This window comes from Athene noctua, chromosome 18, assembly GCF_965140245.1.
Source record: "Athene noctua chromosome 18, bAthNoc1.hap1.1, whole genome shotgun sequence".
Lineage (NCBI taxonomy): Eukaryota > Metazoa > Chordata > Aves > Strigiformes > Strigidae > Athene > Athene noctua.
In genome coordinates, this window is record NC_134054.1 from 8,356,321 (window position 1) to 8,371,392 (window position 15,072).

The 15,072-nt window shown below is 37.6% G+C and overlaps 1 protein-coding gene across 1 annotated transcript in view; it reads right to left on the reverse strand.

The window, feature by feature from the left end:
* Positions 1–2,606: 2,606 nt before the first annotated feature.
* Positions 2,607–15,072, reverse strand: part of CA10 (carbonic anhydrase 10) — a 208,511-nt gene continuing 196,045 nt past the window's right edge. Inside the window, exons 7-10 of the mRNA XM_074922213.1 lie at positions 14,619–14,691; positions 7,205–7,359; positions 4,667–4,841; positions 2,607–3,814 (exon numbers count right to left, since the gene is read on the reverse strand). Of these exons, the coding sequence (XP_074778314.1) occupies positions 3,792–3,814; positions 4,667–4,841; positions 7,205–7,359; positions 14,619–14,691 (426 nt within the window). The 3' untranslated portion in view covers positions 2,607–3,791. The remainder of the gene's footprint in view (positions 3,815–4,666; positions 4,842–7,204; positions 7,360–14,618; positions 14,692–15,072) is intronic.

A 15,072-nucleotide genomic window follows, 5' to 3' on the forward strand; every position in this document is an offset into this window, starting at 1 on the left:
ACCTTCGAGTGTAATTGTCCCCAGCCTTGATGGAGGCTGCCAGTGCCTTGATTTCAGTTTTTCAGCACCATTTCCTTTGCTCCCTCTTCTTTCAGAGTATATACTTCATAGAAAAGTGAGAGGTTTTAAATGGTGAGAAGGAATGTTTTCTGTTTCATAGGTGTTTGTTTTATAATATATCTAAGCTTCCAGGCAGATCCTTGAGATGTTTGCTTGCTGGTTCAGTTTCAAGGCTGGAATAGAATGGTGGAAGGACAGAAATGCGTGGTATCTATAGGTACAATTATGCTGAAGGTCTTTGCTTTCTGCCTTCATCCTGAAGATCCTATTTGGTTGGTTTTGGTGTTTTGTGGGTTTTTTGGTGTTGTTTTGTTGTGGGCTTTTTTTTTTTTTTTAAATAGAAATAGTTTTTTTCTTTTGGTTAAAGGAAAAACTCAGCTTATAAAATTTGGCTATTACACTTTTTTGAATACTATTTGAAACAGAAGGTTTTATAGTACTGTAAATTTGAATATCCTCATGCTTTTTATCATCAAATGAGTTTGGTTAGTTTGGCACCTGGTTTGATAACATATTCTTAACCGTGACAGCAGAAGATCAAATCTGAGCATATTGTCCCAGTATTAAGTTCTTAATGTCTGCTATCATCATGGCATGGTAACCTGGTCCTGCCTGTGCTGTTGACTGTTCATCAAGGACTGCTGACAGGTTTCCCTTCCCTGCCAGGTAGCTCATACCTGTATTGAGCCTTATCACAAGCAAAGAATCTCACTCATAATCTGAATGTCACAGGCAGAGATGGTACTGAGGCTACAAATTCAGCTTTTACTGAGTACTGAGCTCCACATGCAGCCAGACTTGTGGTGAGCAATGAGGACACAAAACACACAAGTTGGAGAGATTACTGTGTGCACGTGCTGCATAGACTCTGAACACTGGAATACTGTCTGTGCCAGCTGTTTTCATACTGAAACTTTATCTTTTTGCTTAAAGGCTTTGTGATAAGGTGTGGCTTTTTTTGGATGCTCAGTGTCTCTTGACACAGAGATGCATTCCTGATCTGAAAAACTGGAGCTAAATGTCTAGAATTGAGCACGACTGAAATGTGAGGAATGTGCAAGATAATTAATGCTAAGCTTTAATATGGTCTATTTCTACTACAATCTATTATTACAAAAACCTAAACAAATCATGGTAAGATGGAGATCATTAGCTCACAAAATTGAGTTGGAAATGTTTGCAAATATATTTGCGGTGTCCCAGTATGATTGCTCCATTCCTCTATTTGCAGGGCTTCTACATTGCAGCCTCACCTAATCCAAAGCACAGCATGACTCCTCCTTAGGACTAGTCCCTTCCATCATATCTCTCCTTCCTCTTAAATTCTTCAAAAAGCTTCAATCAGCTTTCAGTAAAACAGAAAATGGGTTTTATTACTTATTAAAAGTTTTATAATGGAGGCCTGGCTTATCTTCCCTACCTTCTGTCACTGAGAAACTTGGATCAATAACTGCAAGATATTTGTCCAAAAATATAGATTGAAGCATTGTGGACTTTGTGTTCTCAGTAACTTTACAACCTTACTGTTCCTAGGAGAAGTTTCAAAAAAAACCCCAAACCACCCAAACAATCCCAAGACCACAAGTTTAAAAGCTATAGATCACTATGGACACTCAAAAATACTGAATGTGTGTGACTTGTATTGTTTTTCATTTTTTATTAGCTAGGTAAATCCAAGGTGATGATTTTGCTTTATTTCAACTGCAGATTTTGACAATATTAATCTACAGTGTAATAGTCACCGTGTGACACTTCTGTGGTTGTGTTGTGCATTTTTCAGATCACTGCACAGTGTTAAGCTGGTATATGGAAGTAATTTGAAACGCTCAAAATTAAATAACTCAAGGATCAGGTACTATATAGGTGCTAATAGGATCCTGGGCCAGAGTTGTCAGCCCAGAACCCTGCTACAAGTGCAGCACCACTGTGTCACAGCCCATCCAGGCCCACCTCTGCTCTTTCACTTGTGATTTCTCTTCACTTTTCATGGAGCGATTCAATTGTTGACAACTTTGGGTTCCTTACAGGTCTCCATCTACATCCGTGTACCTACTTTGAGAGTCTCTTGAATGCCAGCTGGTGCACGTTTCCACTTTCCTGATGACTTTCCTTTTTACGTCACAGATGAAGTCACACAAATTGCCATCTTTCCCAACTGCTGTCTGCAACATGGACTGAAGAGTTTCCTGTCTGATGCTACCTGCACTGTTCTCGTCCGCCAAAGATGACATAATGTGTCATGTTAAAGCTAGTTGGCCTGTAAAATTTAAAACTTCTTCACAGGGGTTCAGGTCCCTTGCACTTCCTATAGCGCCTGTTTTTCCCCTTGGGATAAACAATTCATTGGTCAGGCATTGATACTGTCTAGCTTCATCTTAGTTTCTGTGAACTTCAAGTTACAGATTTTAAAGTGTGTGTCAGGAACGGAATAGCACGTGGTTTGCCCCCTCTCCAGGCAAACCATTTATTTATAAATAAATAAATAAATAAATAAATAAATTATACCCTTAATGTGCAAGAAGGTCAAACATGAGCTGTGTGAACTTGTTAAACACATTTATTGATTTCTTGACAGTAACCAAACACAGTGAATGACCATTATAAACAAGAAAAAAGGCATTAGCTTTTACTTGGTCAGCTCCTGCTTTATCTGTAAAGAAAAGATATCCCTTTCCACCACCAATTTACAGGATTAAATTTGTTTGTCCCAATAATGGATTCAGCAGGGAAAATGGCAATTTTAAACTGAGATATGTTTCAACTGCTTTCTGCTTCTGAGCCCAGCTCCTATTAATGATGGACCATAAAGTGGAGTTAAAGTTATACTAGCTTTAAGTGCGTTCCCAATTGCCATTAACTGACTTAAATTGGCTGCAAAAAAATAAATGAAGTAAAAAATGGAAAAGAAAAAAACCAAACCAAAACACAAGTAATGCAGCCACAAACAGTAGAGGCTTATTATTTCAGAAAAGAAAAAAATAAATCAAAGCAAGTTTACTAAATTAATTTGTTAAACACATTTATTGAGTTGTTAATAGTAACCAACACAACGTTATGACCTGTTGTAAAACAAGAAACAGAAAATGGATCAATTCTGATTTTGGCAAATCCTACTACAGATATGTGACAAAGAGGGAAATATTTCAATTTCCTGTATATTCTGCAGTGATATATTTACAATACTTATCTCTCAAAGTCTGTCCCTTTTTTAATTAAATGAACAGAAAGATCATAACCTAGAAATAAGTTTCCTCTACAGTCTTCTCGTTCTGTCTTGTCAGTATCCATTAATGATAGTGAAATAATGAGAGCTTTCCAAGGATTACTTGGCACACAGAACACAACTCCACTTTGATGCTGTACCGAGCCACCTTTTTTCTTTCTTTTTTTTTTTTTTTTTTTAATTTGAGGGAGGGGGGGAAAGAGGAAGAATTTCATATGTACAAAGGCTGAAAAGTCTTTCTTTGTGAAGCTAAATTAGTTCAGGAAAACTGTATCAAAATTGTAATCACATTTACTGTAATACTGTCTTTTTACTTTTTTTTTTAATTACCACTGATCATATGAATGAATTTTTAGTTGAGTTTCCAACATGGCAGCTCTTTTCCTACAGCACATTTGCACGGGCTGTCGTGAACCCAAAGAGAGTGAGCTTGGGTGCATTCTAGATTATGTCAATTCACAGTAGTAGCATTCCACTGAGGTTATGGGTTCTGCCTGCTCTGTCTGTCTTACTTGAGGAGCCATTCATTTACTGAAAGAGAAGCAAAACAAAAACAATTATACTTTAATAAACTCCAGATATGAAACTGGCTGGATTTAACACTGTAATAGCACTTAAACAAAATGTCTTGAAAAAGCCGGGAGGTTCAGTTTCCTCCTCCTTCTGGAAAAGAATTAAATTTGAATGACTGTTCCTTTGAAGTATTGCAACTCAGTCATCAGTCTTGTTGCTGAAAATGTGCTTTCTTTTCCATCCTTCTGTAGTACTCTTTCATAACTATAATATTACTGTTAAGAAGGCACTTCTGCACCGTTATTGCAGGCAATATAACTGTGCGTGCATAGGCTAAAAGATATGTAAGACACATTACAGCTTTGTTGGGAGCCCCCAGCCATGGCAGTGTAAGACTCTACCAGCAGGTGACTGGGCTGGTTCACTTGTTTAATATCCACTGCATAATACATCACTTTCTAATCTGAGGATTTGTTATGGTGGTACACCTCCAGAGTGAAATTTATTGGTTTGAGATCAGCTGTCATCAAGACTAGCTCACCCCCCTTTTTCTCCAAGGTGCGTAAAACAGAGCAAAATGCACTTTTTGAGGCAAGACTTTAAAATGAGGCTAGAAAACTGAAGGTCTGTCCTAGCTGCTTTTAAAAATTTATTACATGTCCCAGACACATTTTTGTCATGCTTTTCCTGCATGTTTCTGGCCAAGTTTCCTCATCCATTTCAAATATGTAACGTTTGACTCATGCTATTAGTCCCTCAGATCAGGAGTTTCATCTGTTTTTATTTGTATGCTTTACTACGCACTTGGATTTCTCTAAGAAAAGAGTTCAGTGTAAGCATGGAAAGGATTATTCTGGAGGTAGAACGTACCTCTATACTGTAGTTTCTGTGCTCTATTGTTTGGACAATCTTTTCCCTGTAAACTAAAGTTGATATTAGTTCGGATACATCGATTGTTGAGAGGCTGGACTGGTCTGAAATTGTCGCTCATGCTCAGAAATATCTGTGACGGCTGATTCTGGCTTAGCAGTCGTAAAGAATGCATCTATACAAAATACAAAACAAGCACTTTTAGTACTTTCCTCTGGTCTTTCCTGTAAGTAAAAAATATACAACACTATTAATTAGACTATTAAATAAATGAAAGTTAAGCAGGATCTCAGTGATTTGTACTCAGGGGTGGATTGAAAGAGTTAACTTGAGGTAAAACCATTCCTTCTGTGGTCCTCTGTTTCTGAGCCCCATTTTAAACGAACTTAAGTAGTTTTGTGTGGACTAAATAGAAATGGTATGAGGTGTGTCCTTGGCTGATTAGGAAACAAATGGAATCCACAGTACTGGGTGACAGCAGCTGGTGCAGAGAAAATGAACTTGATGAATGACAAAGAGCTAATTTCCTAAGTTTTGTAGCTATTATTTTGTAGCTTCCAGCTGAGAAGACACAGTTTTGGATGATGATGCTCAAGTACCGGGTACGGCCAGTCAGAATGGAAAGGATAACTGACAGTCATGCTGCTGAATTAATGAAATTAATGATGTTAAAAAGTGAAATCCTCTCTCTGTTGGCAGGTTGGTCTTGATACTGTCTGTGCTGTGTCTGTGGTGTTCTTATTGTAGCCTCTGGCCTTCTTTTGAGATGGCTTCATGGAGCAGCAGAGAGAGGAATTGCTGAATCATCCAGGAATTTCAGTGTGCCCAGCAGTGGTTGGATGCAAACTACAATGGACAGCAATGGTTCTTATGTCTGTGCAACTGTGCTAAAAGCCTGTTAATTGGTTCAAGTCAACCAAAACCTTTCAAACTTTGTATAGGAAACTGGAGAGGAAAAAAAAAAAAAAAGCGCTGCAATTTGTAAATCAGAAATCCTCAAAATACTTTGGTTTAAAAAAAAAAAAAAGAAAATATTTTCCATGTCAGTGTACAATTTTAAGAGGTTTGGTTGTGACATTTAATGCTTAACTGGGGAAATCCAGTAGCTGGGTTTTACATACTGAAAATCTTTAAGAGCTTCCAGGGAAAACTTGAGCCGTGCATTACTCTATCAGTCTGAGTACACAATGTAATTAGTAAGTATTCCATGAAATCAATTTGCAGCACTAATAATGGAGGATGTAACTAACCAGTAAAGCATGACAAGGAGTGAGTATCATGAGATTATAGCCCATAGGTACTAGCACAGACTCTAGAAATATTCTAATCCTTGTTTTGTACATTAATGTAACTAAAAACGTTGCTTGTAGGAAAATGTTCAGGTCCCCTGCTTGAAAAGTTCAGAACGTACAGCATGTTCCCCTGTGCCCAGCTGTGTCATTCCCCCAAATTACCCATTTAGAAAAGACACAAAGTGCTTTCTCTGCATCTAGACAAAATTGGACAGAAGGAATATCACAAAGATAAAACATCTCTCAGGCTTTTAAAAGCCATCTTATTTACATTGTTAATATAATTTTAAATCCCAAAGTAATATTTAGGGTTGTTTTATCGTTCCTTGTTTCACTTCTCAGGCCAGATTGCTTCTGCTTGGGACAGGCAGATGGTGGTTCAAGTATTCTCTCGGGATTCTAGTATGCAAGAGAAGAGGGAGGTTTTAGTTCAGCTCAGAGCTCCATAGGCAACTTGCTGATGGAAGCTCTGGAGAAGATGGCAGTTGGTCTTAAAGTTGTTGCTTTCTGATGTTAGGCCTTGGGTTGTGAGCGAGCCATACAGAAATGTAGTCTTCGTGGCTTTTCCACTGGTGTGTTTCCTCAGCAGCGTAATTTTGACTATTAAATTAATTGTCTTGTCCTTTTGCATAATTTATCCTGCTTCTTTCTAGTAGGGACTTCACTTTGTCAATTGGATTTTTCTGAAGATATCTGCAGTGTCTATCCTGTCATCTCTTATTCCATACCAGAAAGCACTAGCTGATTTTTTTTTTTTTCAAGAAGGTCCCATATATTGATTCTCTGTCCCATTAATGTGTTATCGACATGTATTTAAATGGCCACAAGTGTCACTCACAATTTTTCTGTTTCTTTCTGACCTGAGAATGGCTTCTGTTATAGTTATTAACCTCAGCTACTTTTGTGCAACACTGCTAAATTTGTTTTAGAATCCTCGTATAGCTATTCACAGAGTCACAGAATAATTTAGTTTGGAAGAAACTGCTGGAAACCATTTGGTTCAAACACTCACTGAAAGTAGGGCCCACCTCAAAGTGTGTGTGTGTATAGATACTTAGAGCTCCAAATAGTTAATATTCTTATTTTGGTAAAAAACTTCAGTGCTTTTGCAAACTGTATAAATCACAGGCAGAGTTCCCTATAGCAAAAGGTTGAATATAATTTTGTATGTAAAGCTATAAATAAATGTGTTTAATATATTGTTTTGTACCTACACTAGATTGAGTAATTTAAAAATTATTTTTACCTGCATCCTTGTTATGTAGACAGGTTTGTTCATTATTATCCAGCTTGCTGTTTCATAGCAGGGTGGAATTGTCATTGACCCATCATACGTAATGAAACTAGATGTCTCTGGATAAAGTTCCTCAATATTAAGCCCCTGTAGTAAGTATGCATCATCTGGAGAATAAAGAAGAAAAGTAACTGAGATTAAAAAATAGCTTCACAAAAAAAAAAAAAAGGCACACTCTTTTTTTCTTGAACATCATCAAGAGTTTTAGTGAAATATGAAGTGCAGTGAACATACATTTCTGAACGCTCCAGCAGTTTGGACAAGAACAAGCAACGTGAGTTCACTGGTCCTGCTTGGGCTGAGTTCTACTCTTAGATGCCCATGCACACCTTCTGTGAGTTTAGCACAAGCCTTCACAGTGAATCTATGAATCGCATTTAAAAGCTGCAGTTAAAAATTTCTTGAAGTTGCAGTTATTGATTTAGATGCAGCAGTCTTTGGAGAAGCCAACTTACCATATTTTGGAGTGATTAACAATTTTTGCTCAACAAAGCCTTGGGATGGCCAAGAGTGTTAAAATTTAATTGCCCTTCTACCCCAGGAGGAAGTTAAGGTTAATGCATGATAATAAAGCTGCTCAGTGAAGCCTGCTGGCCTTTCATGTGCACAGTAGGGGTGGATGCAGTGCAAGCTTATTCGGAATGCTAAAATCGGGGTGGAAAAGTACACTGGAAAGCCGCTTACTAGGTTCCCTTGCTTTTATTGTAAGTCTCCCTGGGAATTAATGAGGTATCCCTCTGCAACAGAATTCACTCTGTGGACATGTACTAAGATATAATGAGATATGGTTATATCTTTCAAAATCCATCAAAGTTTCTTAGCCTTTTCTATACTGTGTGTGCCATTTCCCTTGTGTAATGCTGGCCCTACAATATTTCTGGCAGTGCTGTCAAAACTGGAGCTTAGATTTTCCTGCCAAACCTTAGGAGGTAGGAGTTCCTTAATAGGAAATACTCAGGGATATACATGCTTCTTATACGCTACTGCTATAGTGTATGTTGGAGAAAGCTGGGCTGGTTACAAGCGGTAATGTGAAATCTCTTTGCATGCTTTCACTTGCATGTAGTGTGTTCAACGAGGTTCATTTGCAGAGTGAGTGCTAAAATGTGGGCAAGGCTGTCTCCCCTTTCAATACACAAGACGAACTAGTGTTGGTTTTAATAGAAGGCAAGAAAGATAGTACACCTATAATAGAAGATGCTGCTCAGACTAAAAAAAAATGTTGAAAGTGCATCTTTTAAGACAATGTCAATAATTTAAGCATTTTGGTTGGATTCTCTGATGTTTTTCATGTACCATTCACTGTAAGTTTAAACAGTTCTTGGTTTTATGTTTTGTTTTGGGCTTTTTTTAAAAAGCTGATAAATAGTTCCTTGGCCATCAGGAAAAGATAGTAAATGGAATTAAAAAAAGAAATATGAATGATCAAGGAAGCATATACAGACTAAAAAAGAAATGAGTAATTTAATTTCAATTTTATTATTGTAAATGGAGCATATTATAGGTGAAGGACAAAACTCAGATGAGCGAAGTGCTTGTCTCATGCTATCTCATGGGAAAAAAAAAGACTGCAGACTACTGTCTTGGGTGACAGAAAATCGAAGAACACATGCAAAGACAATGTAATCTTTTTTTTTATTTTGACATAGTGCACTCAACATGCTACAAGCTTCTAGGGTAGTAATTTAGTGGCTCTAGCATCAGTTGAAGTGTTAAAGTGAGCGTGTAAGATTTATACACACTGACCAGTGCCTTACAGTTATTTAAATGTGTTTGTTATTTTACAAAATAGAATCTTGGCATATCCTTTCAGGTCTGTCAGCAATACAGCCTTCTGCCATGTTCTTGCACTTTGAGCCACGGTAACTGTCAAGCTATATAGCTGGATCCTCAAGTAGAGGGGAAAGCACTGTTAGTGTCTTGTTAGGAGGCTGACTGTCACCTTTTTTAACATGCTCAGCCTTCACTGGCCCATGGCCTGGGATACAGAGTCTTTCTACCCCTAGAATTTTCCAGAGAAAAGTGCAAAACCATTGCTATAGTATTAGAATCAAAACGCTGTCAATTTTAACAGCTAGAGATGACTGAATACACCTGTGTCCTATTCATTAAAAACATTATTTGCAGTGCAGCGGGAATTTTGCTAGGATTACATAGGAAGAGAATGAATGCATTTTTCTCAAGCCAGTGCCTGTTTTCGATGAGTCATCACACATTTTTCCCTTTCCCACATGAACATCCTGTTCATTATTTATGAACCATGGAGAGTGGTGTGTTAGCTCCAAATGGCACAGAGTCAGTCAGAATAGATAGTTTCAGATTTAAAGGATCAAATCTGCTTTCTCACATCCTTATTGACTTCGGGCTAAAATGATTTAAACAAGGTAGAATTTACCCTGAAATGTTTGCTAGGGTTGGAAAGCAAACTAAAGATTAATACTGCTGAGGGATATTGATGATATATATTTTTTTTTGTGTGTCACATTCTAGTTGATTAATTTGTATTCAGAACAGTGCACAAATTATTAACAATAGGACTACTTATCAAATGGAAGATAGAGAAACGGATTTACTGCTGGCATCAGTGCAGGTAATCATGGGGGTTTTGGAATTGCCTCACATTGCTTTAATAGAGATGCAATTCATTATTTTAATATGGGCTTATAACTTTTGTCTATGGATTTACAGCATTTAGTCATCCTCAGAACATAATAACACTCCAGGGGTGGAATATGGCATGTAACAGTGTGGGGCATGGTTCTCCTACTCATTCAAGCGAGCCTGATAAATGCCAGTATGCTCAAGCTCAGGAGAGATGCTCGCCTTAGCCTTACTGGATCAACTTCTTAAGTTACTGAGGACCTACGGAATGTGTGGCCATCTCCTCCACCAGCACGCAGAAGTGAAGTGGCTCCAAACCTGGTTTGTTGCCTCTTTCTTCACTTGGAATATGTTTAAGGAGAGACAGTGAATTATGCTGAGGGTCAAAATCTATCAGTTGTGATTAATGGGAGACTGGAGGAAAATATAACTTCAGGGAAAAAGGGATGATAGGGGTGAATGAAATAATGAAATAAAAGAGTTTGGCCAAGTAAAAGCAGTATTTATTCATGCTGAATATGGGTTATATTCCCAGGGGAAGTTGTATGACTCCATGAGAATAGCCTGAGAGAAGACTACAGAATAAGCGTTTGGTTAACAACATTTTTCCCATGAGCAGTTCTGCTGTTTCCCTTTCCTCACATCTTGATAAAGGTTTCCCATTGTGGAACTGAATTTGCCCTAATGCTAGACTGCAACACTTTAATGTCTTGTCTTATATTTATGGGAAGTATGTAGTTCAGAATGGTCAAAATCACCATGTGTGATCTCTTGCTAGTAACAAACTTCCTTTAATAAGCTCCTTCAGCCTTAACTATATTCTCAGCATCATTCCTATCTACAGCCCACATTCTGTTTATCTTGATCCGCTTGTGCTTTAGGGTGATTGCTGAACTCATGAACTCTGCTCTATACAAATCAGATATCATTAGATTTCATATTCATTTACATAAAGGCCTTGACTGACAATTTTCTTAGCAAATGATGGAAATCCTCTTTTTATCCCTACATTTGTAATAGGTGTGTGGGGTCTGCTTTCACAGCAAATCTAATGTATGCTCTCTTTAAAACAATAGTATGTATAGGGAATATATTATTTACTGAATGAAGGAAGGTCCACTTGGTTTTGAAATTCATGTGATAATCTAAAAAGGGAAAGTACAGCTCTAACTAGATTAGATTTACAGGATAAGGCATGTAGGGAGCCTCAGCTTTTTAATCCTGACACAGAGTTTCTCCATTTACCAGCCTTCACAAGTCACTTAGACCCAGGCTGACAGAGACTCATTTTGAATACCTGAGGTTAGTCCCTTGGGGCCTGGTTTGAGACTGCTGAGCTTCTACTTATTGTGACAGGGGCTCCAAGAGCTCAGTCCTTCCGAGAAGGCACTGAAACATGAACTTGAGAAATTAATAGGCTCTTTATTTCCATATATCTGAATCTTAAGCATTTTCAGGATAGCCTCTTAAAATCAGAATAGTTTATTCACTTGTATGTTATCTATAAAATAGCTAAAGATTGAATTTTAGGAAATTCAGAATTTTACAGCTCTTCTGCCTAGCTGTGGCAGTATTTTGGTGGAGAATGACAGAACCAAATTTTCACATGGAATTTTGAGAATCTAAAATGTTACTTCTTTCCAGTGTGAAGCAAACACTGGGTGGAAGCTACTGCAGCATAACTGTTCTGAAAGAAAGCTAACTTATCCCTTCAAATGTCATACTTAAAGAGGAATATTAAAACAGCTTTTCTTTAGAGATATTCACATAGCTTCTGACTAAAGCCTGGTTGAAAGAACACTTGTTTCAACTAGTTCACAGCAGATTCTTTGGACTATGATAACAGAATAAAATAAGCATTTAAAATCTGGTTAGAAATTCCTTGGGGTCCACTTTACTTTGCTGTAGCCATTAATAACTAAGAGTAGAAATTCCTCTTTTAATGCATTTTGCCCATGGAAATTTCATGCATCAGCATAGATAGCTCTTAATTTTGTTGTTGTTCTTTAACAAAAGTACTTTAGTTATGTTACTAGCTGTCCTGACTCTGAACCTATGCTCCATTTATCATTCGCTCCACGCTCCCTTTGAGCACACTGGGACTGGTCATTTTGTCAGCAGCCTGCTGAGTATTGACTTCAGGAGTGGACCCCTAAAGCACAAGCTAAAAACCTCCAGCTGTGAAAGGGAGAATAGAAATCCTTGCAATGTAAGAGGTAAAATTAGTTTTCAGCAATGATGCTATAATCCATCACGCAAGACAACTGCAAAATTACTTTCAATAACACTTTCACGTTCCCAATTTATACTAAAAAATTCCCAGTCAATACTTGTTACTACAGCAAGTAACCTAACGCCCTGCAGAATATTATGTGCATTGTATCTACAAAGGATTTCATTTTAAGAGATAAACTTGTTAGTGATAAGTGGTTAAAAATTGAAACAGTTCCGTTAATCATTGATTTTGCAGCCTATGCTATGTGTTTATCTTCATGTGAAATTTCATTTAGTAAACCCAAATTAGGTATGATTGGAATTGCGTTTTCCTTCTAAAGAGGCAAAACAACCAATGAAAGGTGGTAGGATGCTGTCAGCTCCAGAGAGGAGGACTGCCTGCTTATCAGCAAGCGTGCAAATGAAATATTTGGTATCGGGACGGTACACTTGCCTGCTGGTGTGGGTGACAGTTGCACACTCACTCACACAACAAGGGCAAGACCCTGCCAGTGCCTTCCTGCCCTGTGGAGCTCTATATCCCTAATCATGGCCTCTCTGCTCCCAGCCACCACAGGTTGTCCAATCTTTGCTCTGCTGGCCAGCCACTGTAGCATGTGGGGCCAAGGAGTACAGAAAAAAGGCTGAGGTACAGCTGCTGTGATGGGAAGAGCGAGGCAGCAGTCTTCTCTTCTTCAGTGTGTGAGACCTGCTTGGTCTGCGTGTGTATGTGGGGAAAAGCAGCTTCCTCAGTGGTACAGTCAGAGATCTGCTGGCTGGTCCCCAGACAGAAGCCGGGAATATGTAATTTGTTCAGAGCCTGAAAAAGCACATACAGCCTTAATGATAATTTCCTGTCTCCAGGATGCTGCAGCAGCACTGGTAGGCAGGAGGCTCTTCCAGAACAGTATTGCTGTGTTTTTGTAAGGAATCAAGACAGGCAGTTTAAAAACTGGGCTAATCCCTGCTTCTTCCATGCAGAGAAGACAATGTTTGATATTGACAGAACAATCTGGAAAAAATATTCTGAGTGGAACCATTTGTTAACTTCCTTTCTATAGGTATAATGGAGAAAAGAGTTTTATCATAATAAAGGCCTTTTATTTGGACCAAAGATGCAACAAGATTTGTTAACTGTAAGGTAAAAATAGAGGAACATCAGAGGGAAGAAAGGTGAGTGTTAGAGAGGACAAGGAACTATCTACTTAAGGATGGGGGTTGGATTGGCTCTATTGTTCAAATTCTGTATTGTATGACAAGACTCAAAATGTTTTGAATGCTCTCTTGTTCAGGAATTAGTAGGTAAAATTCTACGTTGGTCTCAAATCTACACTTTTTCATTTACAGTCCTGGCTTTGCAGGGAGGAGGAAAAGATGGAGTCCCTGGAAAGAAATCAGACTCTGTACTTTAGGGCCATCTATAGACATCTCTCCAAACCATAATCATAAACCTGAAGTTCAGTGACTTTTGTTGAACTTAAATATTGACATTTGAGATCTGTGGAGTTTCAGATATAAAGTTTTCCAAGTAACGTTATGTTGCTGTAGAGTATATAGTACAATAGATTTCATTTACAGAGAGGTAAACTGAGGCAAACCCTAGTAGAATTGTTCAACAAATCCTAGAGTCCTGACCACCAGTCTCATTCCAGTTATCGTGAGAAACTCTTTCCCTGCTTTCATAAACAAAAGGAAAATGAATGAAGTTTATGAAAAATGTTAAGGCATTGTTTACAGAATAACAAGCAAAGGCTGAGTTTTACAGTAACCTCATCTCTTCAGCTTGCTGTGGACTTTTTGAAAGCTAAATTCTGGTATCGTTTAACTTATTAACTTCATGGCTGCTTGGAATTCAAGTGAATATTTGACAAAGGGAATAGGTTTTTAGGAGAATAGATTTAATTTGTTCCATTGAGATATATGTATTTTTCATGACTTTCGTTAAACTAGCCTAACTTTCACTGACATTTAAGCTCCAGTTTTCCCTAAATTCAATATACTAACATGGAATTATTGAGCATTATCAGTTAAAGGCTTTCCAAATGTGAATACAACAAATACACATGCTATGTTAATGACCTCTTTATATAACCATTAAATGCAGCAGTAGTTGAATGGAAATACCATAACTTTTCAGTACAAAAAGAAAGCATTAATTGAATCCTAATCCACAGTTAATGATGCAGCATCTTGACGTAACTTGATTTGATATAATCCAGGCTGCTCTGCATGTTACTTTTACTGCTAACAGTAGGCAGTTTCTCCTGAGTATTCTGTGTGAATACAGCATATGTATTTGTTAAGTACAATTTCATTAATTTATTGCTTGTTTAAACATAAAATAGACTTTGAAGTTCAAAATTCTTTTGATGAACTGATGATCTTACTAGATTTTTCAGGTTCCTGAGTTTATCATGCAGAGTTGCTGGCAATGCAAACTTTATAAATTTTGCCTGTAATGAAGTGCCTCTTGTTTCAGTGGATTGCTAAATATGTTATTTGATACTAAAAGCATACAGCTGTTAGCCTTAGTAAATGAAAAGAAACTTACTTTTATACGTTATTCTCGTTATGGTGTCTCTGTTAAGCATACGATTTAGAAATGGATTTGATGATTCGGATACCTACAGAAGAGAAAATGTACAACGTCAAAATCTTCCCACCAACATTTCCTGTCTGGAAACACAGATGGAAATGCACACACACACACTCTCATCCTCTTTCTCCTGCCACTCCTCCAAATTGTTTCTACCTTTTTTTCATTGTGGTGGGAAGAGGAAATAATGACTTAGATATTTTTCTAATGAAACTTGTTTGAAAGGTAGTATCTAAAAATAAATAAAAAAAAACAGGGATGGGAGAACAGGATGAATAGAAATTAATGCCTGAATACAAGTCTGACTACAGGTTTCTTCTCCAACAGCTTTGATGGGATTTGCAGGTGGTTAATATCATTAGGTAGGATTTTCATATAGTATTCTATTATTTTGCTATTTATTGAGAAT